General features: G+C 39.8%; 1 protein-coding gene across 1 annotated transcript in view; it reads right to left on the bottom strand.

Annotated features, from left to right (window-relative positions):
* pcxb (pyruvate carboxylase b) overlaps positions 1-17,168 on the bottom strand; it is a 268,562-nt gene that overhangs the window by 211,153 nt on the left and 40,241 nt on the right. Inside the window, exon 10 of the mRNA XM_013914625.1 lies at positions 5,180-5,298. Within this exon, the coding sequence (XP_013770079.1) occupies positions 5,180-5,298 (119 nt within the window). The remainder of the gene's footprint in view (positions 1-5,179; positions 5,299-17,168) is intronic.

Here is a 17,168-nt window from a genome sequence, read left to right as displayed (position 1 = left end):
TATTGTTTTGTTTCTCTACTTGTACTTTTGGTGCCAAATTTCAACTACACTGGATGACAAGAGTTCAACTGGTTGAGGGTGACGCATAGTCCAAAAGGACACTGCAGCAGCCTGTGTTTTAGCCAGCCGCAGGCCACTTCTTGGACCCTGCTCTCCTGTCAACTCTCCACATTATCCAGCTACATACACGAAGAGAAACCCACACCTGTGGACTTATGTTGCCGTTTTTAAGTGGAAATGATATGAGCACCATTACATGAAGCATCAACTCCCGCAAAGCCTGCCAAGGATTACAGGTGATAATGGACATCCAGTAATCCACACATACACGACAGAAAGAGGAAAACTAGAAAACCCAAAAAGTGACAGACATCAAACATAGAAAGAAGAGATAAGGAATAAAGATGTGGAGTAAGAATGACTAATTTAAGGGAGATAATCCAATTACATGATTGTAGGCTTACTGGCATGGTGACCATCTGACGTACATAAATGTTTTGAATGAGCGTGCAGAGGGAGGATTAAGGTATAAAATTAAACTAGGACTCTGCTGCAGCCAGGTTGGAGAAAGCTAAATTGAACAGAGAATACAGAATGAATTAAACTGAAGATATTAAAGTGGTGAAAAACAATGTTGGAAGAGCGCGGGGGAATGAACGGCGAGTTCAGCAGAGAGTTTCAGAACTTGGTAAAATACTTCCCTGACAAGTCTGTTAATAAGAGTGCATTTCGCATGAAAACAAGAACTAATGTGCTCACACCTCAGCTTGGAAGTGCAGTCAAGTGAAACGGAGAGCTCAAAGATGAATGGACGCAGTAAAGCCCTAATACAGTTTTCACTTGTCGTTTGCACGCAAATGCAATGTTAGTCTCAAAAGTACATTTCCTCTACAATTAAGACGAATATACACTGAACTTCACCTTTTCAGGCACTGTTCTCTTTCCAGCCGTCATCGGGAGTAACCCTACCCTGGCTGCTTTGAGCTAAACCTGAAATGAAAGCTGTGCGTGTGACAGCTGAAACTTTCAAACACGTTTCACAGGGAGAGCTGCCCAGATTCAAGTAATTACTGCACTCCTGCCAATTCAAATGACCCCAATTCCGCAAAATGTCAAATTTCCTCAGCTATATGGGGTTTTCTCTGCAGGATGAACAAAATATGACAAACTGCTGCAAGGACGGATAAGAGGGGATCCGTAATACATGAGAATGACTGTGTCAGTTTATTGTCTTGCTGATACAAGCAGGGGACAGGTGGATGAGGTTGCAGTGAAATAACGGGATAAAAAATATGGATATACAATGTAGAAGTATTGCTCATATTATCTGGTGTTCACAAATAATGCAGAATGATGCAATAATACAGACGTCCTTGTTGAGTTGAAAGCAGATGAAATGTTAGTATGATATTGCCACAGTTCTTTGGCGTCCCTTTCCAGTTTCAAATATATTGGACTTGGCACGGCACTCAATAGCAGTACAGCAGTACGTGTTTACATCACGGCAATATCTGCTCCTCAAATATGAAATGCACGACTTATTATATACATGCCATCTTATTCTAACATTATTGCTTCCTAAAGACTATCCCAGTATAGCTCTGCTTAGTTTTTATCATTCATACGGCGACATGACTAAAGGAGAAAAAAGCAGATCAGGATCTAAGAATTGGTTTGTTTAAAAAGATAACACATTAAAGATATGTTTATGTAAACTCAAAGGTTTTTGGTGCCTTTTGCACAGTAGGAATGTTTCTAATATTAGTGCATCAGTCTTATGTTGAGCAGTTTTTGTTTCAGTGTTCTTATGAGCAGACCCATGTTTGCCATCTTTTCTTTCTGGTATGTACATGCTGCAAACGAATCGTTTCAATTATTGACACACTAACCACCTCTCTGCACTTCAAGTCCAAAAGACACCAACACCACCAACATGCCCAGTTCAGTAACTCAAATTACCAACTTGTGCAAAGCCAAAGCATCTGCACCCCTAATAATGCAAATATAAGGGCAATAACAAGCACATAATAAACCGTTTAAAAACACCAGAGTCATAAAATGACCCACCATAAAGCTGTGAATGCAGAGAGAAGCTAGCTGGAGACCAAAACCTCTTAAAAGCTGTACATGGAACATTTAATTCTGTTGTTACACTTGGCATTTTTAATGTGAGAGCCTGGGAAATGACTCACTGAATATTTAAGGGCATGGCTATTCCACAGCGGCTTCATTTTTTACCTCTGAAGGTTACTGCCTTTGTTTCGCACAATTACAGTTATTTACAACACTATAAACTATTAAGCTTAGCCAAGGCAGGGAAGGGGGGGGGGGAAGAAAAAAAGCAAAGCGCTTTTGAAAATAAACTATTTGACATTTTTGATAGGACTTAATGATGAACAATCTGCACACACACAGGGTTTGAAAACGACATGGCCCACTTCAAGTCCATGGAAGATATCTAAACATGTTGCATGTGTGGGCACGGGATATCCAGGGGCTTAAATCAATAAACTGTACCTCTTAGGGGCACTGGCAAGGCAATACACTCAGCCACTTTTTCCAGGAACACCTGTTCAACTCCTCGTTAAAGCAAATATCTAATCAGCCAATCACATGGCAGCAACTCAATGCATTTAGGCATGTTGACACAGTCGTGATGGCCTTCTGAATTTCACTGAGCAGCAGCTGCTGACCGACTTTACTGGGATTTTTCTAAACAAATCGCTCTATGATTTACAGAGAATGGTCAGAAAACGAGGGAATATCTAGAGAGCAGCAGTTCTGTAGAAATGCCTTTTTGATGCCAGAAATCAGAGGAGAATGGCCAGACTGCTTCAAGCTGATTGGAAGCCCGTAGGCTATCTCCGAACAACGTTAAACCTTAAAGCTGATGGCCTTCAGCAGCAGAAGCCCACACCAGGTGCCACTCCTGTTTGCTCGAACAAGAAACTAAGGATATAATACAGGCTCACCAAAAACTGCACATGTGTTGCTGATCACATCGATCCCTTTAATACAGTGTACACATCTTGATTTCCAGCAAGATAAAGCACCACTGAAAGTGGACCGTCTTTTAGGTACAACTATCAACTTGTACCTAATAAAATGGCTTTCAAGTCTTTCTGGCTCCAAGTTTTAGGCACAAGAGTTCTTGATACATTTCTGGTTTGAATAAAGCAAGCTCTCACCTAGTCAGACAACCCTGAACGCAAACTTCTCTTTAAACGACCAAAATCTGGACTGATAAGAAATGCCGAACCTTAAATGTCGTCTTTCGAATAATTAGTGCAATTACCTACAATTTAAGGGCACACACTTAAACGCAGAGTAATGAATGGTTTCAGAAGACCTTTCCAATGCTAGTAGTTCTTTGACTAAATTACCACCATAGCAAATATTTATTGATGTTTTTCCTCCACTCAGAGCTTATTAACTGTGCTGCAATGCAAATCCCTCAATCCTTTAAGAAAAAACAAGACCAACAGAAAGAAAAGCTAATGCAAGACAAGAGTGTGGAAACTGATTAAGAAGAAAGAAATCAAGTTGTCAGTCATGTGTTTGCCACGTGCAGCAGATGTTTTGTTTCCACCATCTGCCAATAACTTAGTGTTAGTAGCACTGGTTAGTGTGTCAGCTCCGTTTATTAATGCAGCAAATTAGGCAGAAAATCCTACATTAATTAGTCTAATTGTGGTTTTCTGTGTGTACACACATTAGTGCTAAAACCAAGATTTGTCAGTCTTTGTGCAACTCCAGTGCCAATGGATCTGTACCTATCTGGCATTTGTGTCTTATGTTGTGTCTCATCTGTGTTGTTTCAGCTGAGCAAATCTCACAGGTCATCAGTAGAGCAGAATGCTATTTATATCTTTCATTATCCTCTCGTTCTCTCCTGTCCCATTTAAACTTGTTGTCTCTCGACCCTCCTCTGACCTCATCTTGCAGCTTCTCTCTTCACTGATTCCACCTGCTCAGGTCCTCTTTCTTAATCACCTCTGTCCTGCAGCCATCTCTTTGTACTTGTCAGCTTTCTGTCAATCTCCTCTTTCTCGTCTTGTCCATTTCACCCTCTTTCTTGCTTTTTGACCATTTTTGCCTCCTCATGTACTTAAAACTCCACTCCTCTTCCATGTACCTCTAACATTCACTGCCTTTACCTGAGACAATTTTCAGAGCAGGAAGCTTTTTACATTGATGCTGCCAAAAGTGAAGCTTGATTATTCCTACAAAAAACCTGACGAAGATTAAACATTCTTTAAATATTTGGATGCTCACATGATGTAGTATTATTATTATTATTATTATTATTATTATTATTATTATTATTATTACCTACTTATATAACATATGCACAACATATGTTTTTTTCTTACCACAGCATTTTAATCAGCTCGCGGTCTGGACCACAGCAACGCCTTGACTGTACAGCCATTCTTATTTGCTGCTATGCTCACTGTTCTATTGAAATACCCAGTTACAGTAGCTATTAGATTGCCTCATATGTGACTCTTGAATACTTTGATACACAGAGAAGCTGGCTCATTGACTGCAAGCTGCCCAGGTCCTATAGCTGCAAACAAGCCAAAAGTACCACCCTTCCACAACCGTGCTTGACAGTTTGAGGTGTTTGTTTTTTACCAAACATGCCATTAGGAATTGATTAATTTATTTTAATTTTTAAGGATTGAATGGTCTGATCTTAGGGTGCTGGGACATTTACCCGTGAGAAGATATTGACATCGAGTTTGCACCCCAGCAAACTGCCAAAACCTGCTTTTATAGGTGCGCTCACACCTGCTGCTGATCAGTTAATCAAGAGCAGTTAATTAGTAGAACCTCGCTGCTGCTCACCCTCTTAATATCTACAGAAGCAGTAAGAGTATATTTAGCTTCTTACAGGACTGAGAATTATTTTTTCATGACTGTACATTTATTAAGCACCAAGACTTTCTCTCTTTATCTAAACAGATGTAGGTCTAGACTGAAGTAGTGACCCAGCTTTGCATTCTGTGCAGCTTGCAAGACAGCCACTGATTTATTTATTTTTCAACAATTAAAAAAAACACAACCAACAACCTGATTTTTTAGCATATCGGCAGGTCTATGGACCAATCACCCCAAAGAAACACATGCAAAATGCAACGACTCCAGCATCTACAAAAGGTGAACTTCTACTCACTCTGTGATTTCTTCGGTGACCGTATGTTCAACCTGCAGTCTGGAGTTCACCTCTATGAAGTAGTGTTTGCCGTGTTTATCCACCAAGAACTCCACAGTTCCTGCATTCTCGTATCCAACCTGCAGCAAGAAAAGATCACAAGAGAGCAATTTTATAGCTCTTAATTATCCAAGTTGTACTGGTAGCATTAGTTGTGTAAACAATCAAGCAGGTAAACCCACTCATCCTGTTGAGCCACGAAGGAGAAAAACAAAAGGCCTTCTTACTCTTCAGGCAAACATGACTACATGTAAAAGCACAAAGAATCAGCCTCATTACTTGTTTAGAGTGTAAAGGGCAGTTTTCATCTCTCCTTAATGCAAAATCAGGTCATTAATCAAGAGGGATTTATTTCAATCTCAAACACCATTTTCTCTACCACCTTTCATCTACTACACTGTAATTATAATCACAACCCTTGTCGTGTACTTTATACCGCCAATGTGTCGATGTTGTTGGGGATGAGATCTTGAAATGTCCTTTAAATGATGTGCACAGTGTAGAAGTGCCACAAGGAAAACATAAACAGAGCATAATAGGGGTGGACAAAGGGGTAGCTGTGGTTCAGGTACTGCCCACATACTCTATCCAAGCGCCCTTGGGCATAGCAGGGAAACTCGCGTCTCCTTTTATAGCCGATCCAACATTTGCATGTGAACGGGCAAATGACAAACTGTGAGCTAATTACAGACTCCACCCTGGGCTTATTACATATTAACACCTCCACACCCAAAATGATAGATGGGATCCACAGAGAGAGACATATACCATCAAAAGCTCCACAAATATTGGTCAGATAACTGCTCACTGCCAATGTATTAAGTTTGCTTTCCCATCACTACTTTCTACTGGAAAGGGGATCTTCAATTAAGATGTCTGAGAAGTTTATATGAAGAAAATAAGGGATGATGGTTAAATAAGAAGTGTAAAAGACCAGGATCTAATACAGCTACGCATCTAAAATCTCTCACACTCACACAAGTCTGACCCTACAGGCTATGGTCAAGCAATCTAGTAGTTGTCCTGTTGTGTTTAGCACCTGGAGGGACACCTTTGGGTCCTGTGGGCACCATAGTGCCGCCCCGAGCTGGGCTTCTTCTGGCATATACCACTGACAGCTGGACAGATTGGAAACTGAGAAGTCCTAAGGATGATTTAACACCCTGGGTTTTTGTTGTTTTTTGTTGTGTTGCAAAGCCATTTCTGATTAGTCGTTGTGGTGCGTGTTGGGTCTCAATGTTCTGAAGGGCTAGACCACTGCTACATCGAAGTAGCGTCACCAACGAACACAACAGTGCACATCAGGTGCAGTCAACCCTGTGCAGTGCATGGAAGCAAAAGCATAACAATGGAGCTACCAGTTCAGCAGATCACAAACATGTTGATTTTATACTGCACCTTGGAGGCACATAGGTCATTAATGATGAATAGGTTTTGATATTTCATCTTAATGTGACTCACTTTCTGACAACAGCCTTCAAAAAAAGAAGAAAAAGAAAGTGCAAACTACATCTCACGACTTTCACATAGTCAGCCAACAAATATTCTCTTTTTGGCACAGTTATGATGTTCTATTAATCAGAACTATGAAATCCACCATATAAAACTGCTTTGTTTTATGGAAAATTGCATTTTAACCTTAGTTTCCAGAAAACAAAAGGCACTAAGGAGAATCACCAACTGGTTCTTTTCAATTTTTACTTTGATTTTAATGTCAAGCAGGATTTGCAGTTTTTTGAACTAGTTGTTTATTATAGTTCATGTTTCTTCCTTACAGAGTTTTTGGAATGACTGTAAAAGAAACTAGTCTGGCACCCGATCGTAACTGTCCCAAACAAAATCTAACTATATAATCACCTTGTGTAATTGGTATTCTTTGAAATTGCACGACTCCAAATGCTTTCCTGCTCAAAGCTGTACATCGCTGCTCTCAGAGTAACACACCTCTGATGGAAATTAGCATGTTAGCAGGCCAATACGAGCGCTTTCCATTCATTCATCTTTCAAACTCCCACTTTGGATTGTCTCAGCACCAGTTTAATTTCACCCAGTGGGAGCTGCATACAGAGTGTAATTGGAATATAAATGCTACATAAATAACCTTTATTATCGTGCCCATAATTTCAAGACTGGGCAGATTTACACAAATTACAATCCTGATGTGAGCAAAGCAATGTGTTTGGTTGGTACACCAACAATCAGACCAGCCCAAGTTCCCCAGATAACATCTCAGTGATTATTCCTATAATCAAAGCTTTGTCATCATTTGAAATCTACCGCATTTGAGAAACGGAAAAAGCAAAACGCAAATGTTAGAATAAAATGTAAAGGCCACAAGTAATCAAATGTCCAAACAAACCAGAGAAAAGCAAATCTTGTTTTGTAGTGTTGAGCTTTTTATTTAAATCAGACTACGATGAATTCACCAAGAGAAATTAAGGACCTAAATTGCTTCTCTCCTGTATTTAAACAAACATGCTTGTTTAGTTCTTAATTGTTAAACCAGCTTAATGCCTTCAGGATTGCTTTGATTTCCATTTGGCGATCATAAATGTTAAGACATTCAAACGGGCAGAGGAAAAGACGGAGATTGATTGCAGAGACAAAGATGGCCCTAAGCTAAATTGCAGCAATTAGACTCTGGCAACTAAATAAGACTTGAACAGAGCATCGCTGTTGTGGAAACGCAGTTAGAGTGAAAAATAAAACCAGGCTAGCACATGGGTCTGTAATCAAACTGTCCATTTGAGTAAAATGACACCTGCTTAAAATGTCTTATTAATCCCAAAACTTGTAGAGTTGCATCAGCCCCCAGAAAACTCATCTCACAAGTAAACAGATCAGGTGTATAATATGCAGACTCACATGCATCAAATACAGACTGAAAAAAATAAAATAAAAATACAAAATTCAGAAAGTAGTGATTTCTCCTCAAAGAAAAAAAAAAGGGGGAAAAAAGGCCTATTTATGAAAACACCTTGCAAATTCTACCAAAAACAGACTCAAAGCATTCACAAGCACAGAGAAAACTTACAATGTTAAACACGTGCAAACATGTGTGCATACTAGCTATATGTCCTGATCTCTGGTGATGGCACAACTGCTGGGCTACTTTGTGTACACACATTCCCAGAATGCCAGTTTTCAGCCTTATTCACCTTTGCTTCAACCTCCTGCATGAAGCCAGTTATTTGATCCAAGACTTCATAGATGAATTCTCATGGAAAGAGATGAGAAAACACACCGCAGCCTTCAAACAGACATGTAAACACACACCTCCATTGACTTCAAGTGCACACAGATTCCCACATGTACTGTACCAGTGTGTGTGACTCCATATTGCACTGGTGTTTTTTTCCCCCCTGCGCTCACACAGTGAGTCAGTGAAGTAGCAGCCAATGTAACAGATTGAGCGGTCACCGTTTTATAAGGTCTGGCAGCCAAGTCAATGAACTGTACTAGCACACGGAGAGGTCACCAGCATGCACATGAAAGCATGCGCACACATTTCTTTAAGCATCTGTAAAAAGCATAAGGAGCATTTACACATTTAGCTCCCTGCTGCAAGTGTTCTCTAAATGATCCCAGCACTGATGAATGGACACTGGTGTATAGCTTTGAATAAAAAGTGACAGAGATGGATAGCAGGTATTGTACGAGGTAGACGGAGTCAGCGTGTGAAACAAAATGCATTAAGAACGATTCGTGGTGCTGAGTGTCAATGGATGAAGGAGGGAGGGGAGTTGGAGTTAAAACTGATGGATGATCAAACGAGGACAAAGACAGACGGGGGAAGTGTTCAGAGACGGTGGAAACAGGACAGAGTGAAAGTAGATTAGAGGAAGTATTCAGAGGTAAAATAGCAGAAAACTTAAATGATGGAGGCCCGTCTCCCTGGTTAGCCTCTCTACACATACTTTACCTTGAAATCATTTACAACTTGGTAACAAGAAGTCAAAATTAAAAATCAGCAGGAACTTGTCATCTTTGGCAGACGCACAGTACCCACTGAAACCCCAAACACCTTGATCATATCCAAGGGGGGCAAAAAAGTAAAAAAAATGAAACCAATATCGTGAAAGAAGCAGGTCGACCTTTACCAGTTACACACCAAACCATGACGGCCTAGACACACTGTGGTATTTTGTAAATACAATAAACATGAATTTAGTGTAATTGTGTAACTTTATTAGCAGCATCCTCCTGAAATGCACCAAGAGCCTCCTCTCTGCCCCTTATTCCTCTATGGTCGCTATGGTAACGCATAAATATTTCTTTCAAAATAAGACTGCTACAACACGGGAAAAGACCCAGGAAAACAGAGCTAAGGATAAAAACCCCAAAAACCATAAATTTTACACCCGAGCCTCAAATCTCGCGGCCCGACACCAAACGACTCACGGACCAGTACCATCCATGGCCCGGGATTGGGAACGGCTGCTCGATACAATACAATGACTAATTGCTAAAGCCACCTTATTTTAATAAAACCACTTGACAGTAAAATATGGCAAATATTTCCATGGAATATATTATAGGACACAGTCTGCTGGTGATCTACAAGCCCAACAAACTCTAGAAAATAAACAGTGGTCACAATCATTAGCATCGCTTTATCTTTATCCATGTTTTTCTAGTTGAATCTCACTTTAGTGTCTTACAATAATGATTGTGACAAAAACTCAACATATCTCCCTCCAATGATGACAGCTAGCTTTTCATTGCAGTGCTTGTGTAATTTGGCATACCTCATCCTCTCCTCGTTTCTCTTAATAAAGGCTTCTTGGCAGTCATCCTATTAAGAGCACTTCCGATGAAACTTGTCAACAGTAGACGATAAACTGTATTACCTGGCAGTTTGCCTTTTTCCTTTTTCTTAAGGACATGACTTCCAGAAACTGCTCATCTGCTGTAAAGAGTTGTTTTTAAGTCGTGACACATTTGTCCTCCACTTGAACAGTCTTTTTTTATTAAACGACAATACACACAGACACACGTACGTTCTTAAGTTTAAGATTAAACTTAATGGGAACAACACTTAATGAACTGTTTTTGTGACAAAATGCACGTAACAAAGTACCTAAAGATATCATTTAAAATTTGTTGTGTGTAGAGACAGCACTGGTTTGGCCAGAGTTAAATGCCGTTTTATGTCTGAATGATTCACAGGTCAGTGTTAAGTGGCTTTAAAAAAGGAAAGAAAAAAACTTCCTCTATAAATGGTCAGATGCGAGGACTGGACTGAAAATGAGAGAAGCAGCAGCCAAAGTTCAAGAAAAAAAACCTTCAGAAAGCCAGAAATATTAGAAGAAAGTCTGTCTCCTTAGAAACAGGAGGGCTGGATTAAGACTTTTGCACAACACAGTTTTTAATGATCATCTTCTATAACCCCAAAAAGTCAACAGCTTTCAGATCAGCTGTTGGGTTTGGTTGGTACAGTACTTTTTCACAGTCACGTGTCTTCTGATGGCCCTGCACGCCGACTCATCTTTTACCTTCTGCCTCTAAGCTTTATTTAGAGGTGATGTCACTGATCTCTTGTTTTTGAAACCAATTTCTTTGAGCAATTTGTTATTAACTTTTCTAGTCCACACAGGGTGGCTGAGTTCAGCGCTCACTTTGTTGTGTAGAATAAACAAACCCGATCGAAGGACTTCATCAGCCGACTAAACGGTCGCGATCAGTTGTGTTTTTCCTTTATATCGGTTCTTTGAACACTGCCACCACCTCTGCATGCTGCTAGACAGTTATCACCCGATTCACTCCTGAATGGACGATACGAACAGTTAAACATGAACTGGGAGGCAGTACAAATGATTCCACTATGACGACGTCAAGACTCGTCCAGGTACTTTGCTTTTCTCACAGATTGTGTCTGCTTCTGTGTGCATTTCGCTTAGTTTACACATCTAAAGTACTTTGTTAGGTTTATTTTTATATTTGCTTACGACAACAGCATAAATGGTCTGTCACTTATCAGAAAGGCTCACTAGGCTCCCAGTATCCCAACAGCAGGAGAAAAATAAAAAATATAAAAAGGGGGGGCTATCGTCAGCGTGTATGGGACTGTTAATATCCAAATTCCTAATTAAAACAAAGATTTGTGTCAAAATACTATTGTAGCTGTTGAACAAAATAGGCACTTGCAAAGAGACGGTTTCTAGCACCAAAGCCTGCAAATCTACTGCACACTGCCAATTTTCAGGAAGGGTTTTTTTTTTACATATCCAGGAAATATTGGGTTCAGCTGGTCTCATCAAAAAAAGGAAAAAAAAGAAAATACGTCTCTTCAGAAATGTCTATTATGTGTGGTGCCCCCACTTTATTTTGAAGCCTACTGCCGTTTGATTTCTGCAAGGACATGCACGCGCACGAACGCGCAGGCACATACACACAAAAATGCTGGCAGATGAAGGCTGGTGCAAGGCATAACAATACTGTTCATCTTTGAACTAAAAATCAGGAACCTAGCTTAGGATTAGTCATGGAGAGAAGGGATAGAGAAAGAGAGCTTTCAAGATTTATTTCTTAGATTTTCAATTACATTAAGCTCTCAAACCCAGCCTGAAAAAATTAAAAAATATCCTCCTAAATTCCACCACAACATATACACACAAACACTCTCCACTGTCACCAGGTCTGCAGACTCACTCAGACTAAAAAACAAGAAATGATTGTCTCAAGGTTGTCACTGCCAGATTGCTGTCACAACATGCAAATCCTCAGAGGAACAATATTGATAATTCACTGCACACAAATCCTTCCAATCCCCTGCCATCTCCCAATGTTCCATAACCACCAGACTGACATCGACACATGCTGGGTCATGAAATGCCCAGGGACAGTCATAGTAATGTGCTACAAAGCTCCTAAGCTGCATGTGTGATGTGCAGCACATTGCAAAGCTAGCAAAACAAATCAATCACACAATCAATGGTACTGATTCTTTAAATGGGCAAGTCTGGTGACATTGTTGTGTATTGCTCGTAAATTTACTGACAAGTAGTGGGATTAATTCAGGGGCTGCAGTTTAGTTCAAAGGGTTGTGAATGGGAGCCATATGACCATATGCCGTAAAGCTAACGCAGAGTATGTTTCCCCAGTCTGAGCTTTCCTTTTTTCCACTGTTCCATCAAATAAAGGATAAAACTAGCGTACTAGCGTTACGTTTAGTCGACGTCCTGAACAGAACTTTCCTGAATAGAAAAGATTGATTCCTTTATATTCGGTGTACTTAACATTGTGCAGTGAAACTGAATCAGAGCTTATGTTTCAGTAGCATACAAATACACTCACGTCCATTGTTCATTCCGCAGATTAAAATCATAAAATACAGCACAGTTAATAAAATAAAAGTAAATAAACTATAAATACACATAGGTTTGCTAAAAGATGCAAAAGAAAAGATTTGAGAAAATGTACTGTAGTTCGGTTATTCAGAAGTAAATCTGATGTAGAACGTCCAACATAATGAGCATAATCTACTGCGTTTAAATATTTGGGAGGTCTGGAAATTTCAAACTTGCAACGCTATGGAGCAGCACTGAAGTGTTCTCTTCTCAGAAATATATGCTAAGCGTCCAGCACTTGCTAAACGGCAAAAGGCGTAAAACACTGGTTTCCTAAATGACACTGATCTTAATTTTCAGTAAACCCCAGGTGTCCTGCCATCAGGCTCATTTTGAAAGCAGTGAAACAGTCGATGTCATGAAAGCTCATACAGGCTACACTTTCAGCATTTTGTATAATATGAGGGAATCAAAATGTGAAAATAAGCTGACACGCAAACCTTCAATGCACAGTTGATTCACGGAGCAAATATTACATAAATCGTACAATACATCACACTCTACACCTCATCTAAACATCGCTATGCCGTTCGCTTTAACTACAGCTCTCATTTTTCCCCTCTTCTCTTGTGGGGATTGGAGTTAATCTGGTGCCAAGACTTTTTGTAATCTGATCCAATTCCCTTTCAGACTTGCAACACACACAATTCACAGCTGATACAACCACAGAAAAACACCAACATGCACACGCGCTCAAATAGATCAGCTACATTTCAGTGGTGCCACCTCTCTAATCCCTTTGCTGCAGACAGCTACCAAAGCGGTGCCGCTCACCCTCCCAAAACAATGCACAGCCTAAAAGCACACATAGGCACCAACACATAGTAACACACAAAAAAAAGCCAAAAACATAATGAACACATCCCTGTATGCACACACATTTATATTCATCCCAGCTGTAATGAAAGGAGCTTGACCAGAAGCCCTCCATCCATTTACAAATCATGAATTCATCCCTTCATTCCAGCTGCTCGTTATTTCTTTCTCTCTCAGTGATGCCCGTCTATACTCTCACTTCTACTCTTCACTTGTGTAATTAAGATTCAGGTCATTCTCGCATCTTCTCAATAGCCATTTTCAACCACTTGCAGCTTCATTTTTATGCCAAGGCATTTTCCATGACAAGCGACCGACTTGTTTGGTCTTCAACAGAAAACCAAACAGACTTCAGGAAGAGTATCGTGGGTATAAACACTGTCACAGATATGTAAAGCAGGGATGAAAGAGTAAAACTCAAATCAAATCAAATCACTTTTATTGTCACATCACATGTGCAGGTACATTGGTACAGCACATGCGAGGGAAATTCTTGTGTGCGAGCTTCACAAGCAACAGAGTTGTGCAAAATACAATAACATAAACAGGCAAAATATACGAATGGCTAAATCTGAAACTCATAGCATTGCTCTGTTTAGAGGGTTTTCTGGGGATTTCTCTGTAACTGAAGTAGCAGTTATTTTGGAGTTGTTTGCTACTGTGGTCTTATGTGACAAACTCCTCTCCTGTGATCATGTTCAGTAGATCCAATTGTTTTGCCACAATCAGCCACAGTTGCATCCCAACATTTACTAATTAGCAGTAATCACCAAACTGCTGGATTTTTAAAGGTGTTTAGACATGAAATGCCTCAAAGATTTGATTACCTGCCATTAAATGTCGCACAAATGGCAGACTCAGAGATAATACATTAAACAAATAATGGAAACATCTGTTGAAAACATGGATTATTCTGATTTTTTTATACTCTTCAGGCCATCAGAAGATGGCTGGCAAACAGACCATGTATAATTAAAAGCAGAAATATTAGGGATGGATGGAGAAACAAAAAGGAAAGAGGCAGTTAAGTCAGGTACATAAAACTCCTTTTCTCTTAAGTGTAAACTCTCTTGCACTGGCAGCCCCCCCACTATCCACTGCCCTCTGATCACTGCCTTTGCTCTTCTCCCTTCATCTTTCTTTTCCTTTACTTGGCAACAAGTCAAAAGACATTACTTGCCCCACCATCATCTCCCCCTATGTGGTCCACTTTCATCTCTTTCCTTTCCCTTTATGCTTATCAAGCTTTCAAAAATTAAGTCTTCACGATCCCAAAAATGAAACAAAACTTTACTTTATAAGAAAGAGGGAAAAAACGGAGCAAGTGTCAGTGATTATGGGAGGAGACAGATGGCAGAAGAACCATGAACAGGACCCATAAAGTATTGAAGCGATGAGGGAAGGTAGATGTTGAATGGAGCAGATGGCTGGACAATGAACAGACAGTAAGAGAAAAATGATGCAGCTAAAGACAGATTTTGCTCACAACGTCTTTGCCTAAACACCTGTAGATCTGCTGGAAGAGACCCTGGCAGGGTGTTAATGAGAGGCTTGGGGATGAATAACGATTGAAATGTGTGGTATAAGCCTGATGAAAGGAAAGGCTATGGGGATGAGCAAAGCAAAAAGGCTGGAAGTTGCAAGTACATACATGCTACTACTGTGCAAACACTGCTTATGGACATAGACTAGGTAAGACCGTCTATAACTTAGCTTTCTACAGCAGTAGCAGATTAAAGCACTGCTCCAATGAAGCCTCAATAAACAGCATAAAGGACGTGTCACATGCTTCCTTTACCGTATTTTTTTGACCTATTTTTTATTCTTATGCCCAATTTGTAATAGCCTGCAGCTCCCCCAAGAGAAGAATGGAAAAAGAAAAAGAAAAGATGCTGTATGACACACAGCTGGATGTTGTGACAATATAAGAAATCCTATGATGATATGAGACAAATCAAAGCTGAGGTGAATATGACGACAACTGAATTTAGATGCACTTATTAAAAGATGTGGAAAGATTGTTCAACCTGCATTATTTCTGTGCTTTCAAGTAGTTATTGCATAAACAAAAGTCATTCTGTAGCTGCAGAAAAACTTTCAGATTTCACAGTCATGACACATCAATGATGTTGACGAAAAATATATAAAAATTGATCCTTTGATATTCCCTCACATTAATGCGAGATCGTGTGAACAGAGCAGAAGCTGCAAGACCATCAGCCAACAGTGTAATAGGAGGTGTACAGAGACTGGAAGCAACGGACTCATAAAAAGTGCACACAGAAAGAAGGGATTTAAAGAGGGAGAGAAATGCACACAGATTTTAAATCAGTATAGCTACAGACAATACCTAACAGGAATTTACAGTCCACATGTGGACACACAGCATTGTGGGCTCATAAAACCTGATGTTTACTATCAATTAATTTAAAAAAAGAAAAAAAGGCCAACTATAACCATAACTTTACTTGTACTGCAGAGACACAGAAATACAGACTCATCCTAAAATAACACTGCATGGTTCAGAGAAAGATTCTACAGGCTGATTCGCTGACAGCAAGGCAACACAAACTGTCACATTTTATGACACCAAAAAATAAACCGCTATACAGAAAGAGAGAGAGGCTATTTTATACATCTTACACCATGTGTATGTGCTAGGGGATCATCTTTTCCTGTAGAAATCTAATGGCGTCAACTTTGGCCCTTAGAAAATGTTAGGCAGCCAACTTTTATACATCTTATTGAAAACATACAACATAACTAAAAATCGGATTAACCTACAGCTTGGAATTAACAGTAAGGTGCCATATAATACCCAAAGACCCATTTATAGATATTAAAATATTTATTTTAAACAACAAAGAACCTTAATCTCAAGACATCTACCAGCTCCCTCTCCATTCAACTTTTCTTCCTTGCATTCTCCCCCATCTTGCTGAAGCCTGCAATATATATGAGGCCATAACATTTTATACAGGTCTTTCTGATCCTCTGCCCTATTTCTAAAGGCCTCCTCTCAATCTGTCTCCTCCCCGCTGCCTCAATCTACTCCTCTTTCCACTGCTTATTCTGCCAGTTTTTAGACGAGTGCTGCTCTCATGCTCATATCAATGTACACGGCCCAGTGTTTCTCAAAAAGACATCACCATAGCTGGTCCACAGTCTAAGCTCTGATGCAGGTAATTTGACGAAAAACTCAATGCTCACTTATGATGAACAAGACGCTAAAAGACATCTGCTGGCACTTTCTTGGCAACAATCGTAGAAAAAAACTAATGCACAAAATCTAAACTGAAAAGAAACCAAGCAATCGAGTGTACACGAACACAGTTATAAAAAAAATATATAAAAATAAATAAATAAATAAAAAGTGCTTTTCAGACTTACTCCAAAAATCCGACAGCAAAAGCTCACCTTCAAAGATGGATTCTAACTTTCTGAAAAGCCAAACATACATGCATGAAGATAAAACTTAGACTGAATGCCATTTCTACACTACGAAAGGTGAGGACTCCAATTCCCCAGACATGAAATGGCATCACTGCTCTGCACAGTTGCATTCTGCACTTCTTTACTTCGACAGACGCCCACAGCTTAGGTCAGTGGTTCCCAAACTTTTTTGCTAGGCCCGCTTTGTTTTACAAGAAAAATGTTCGCACATGCGCACATCCTCCATCCACGCGCACCCATATTTTGCTCCACTGCGGTTTATTTCACACCTCAAACATTTAGTAAACAATTAAGCAAATACAAGTAATCTGCAATAAATTACAGGTAGTAAG

Source organism: Pundamilia nyererei, unplaced genomic scaffold (genome assembly GCF_000239375.1).
Source record: "Pundamilia nyererei isolate P.nyererei 1_Seehausen unplaced genomic scaffold, PunNye1.0 scaffold00211, whole genome shotgun sequence".
In the NCBI taxonomy this organism is placed as follows: Eukaryota; Metazoa; Chordata; class Actinopteri; order Cichliformes; family Cichlidae; genus Pundamilia; species Pundamilia nyererei.
Note: the sequence above shows the minus strand (reverse complement) of the source record. Positions and strands in the feature narration are given on the sequence as shown.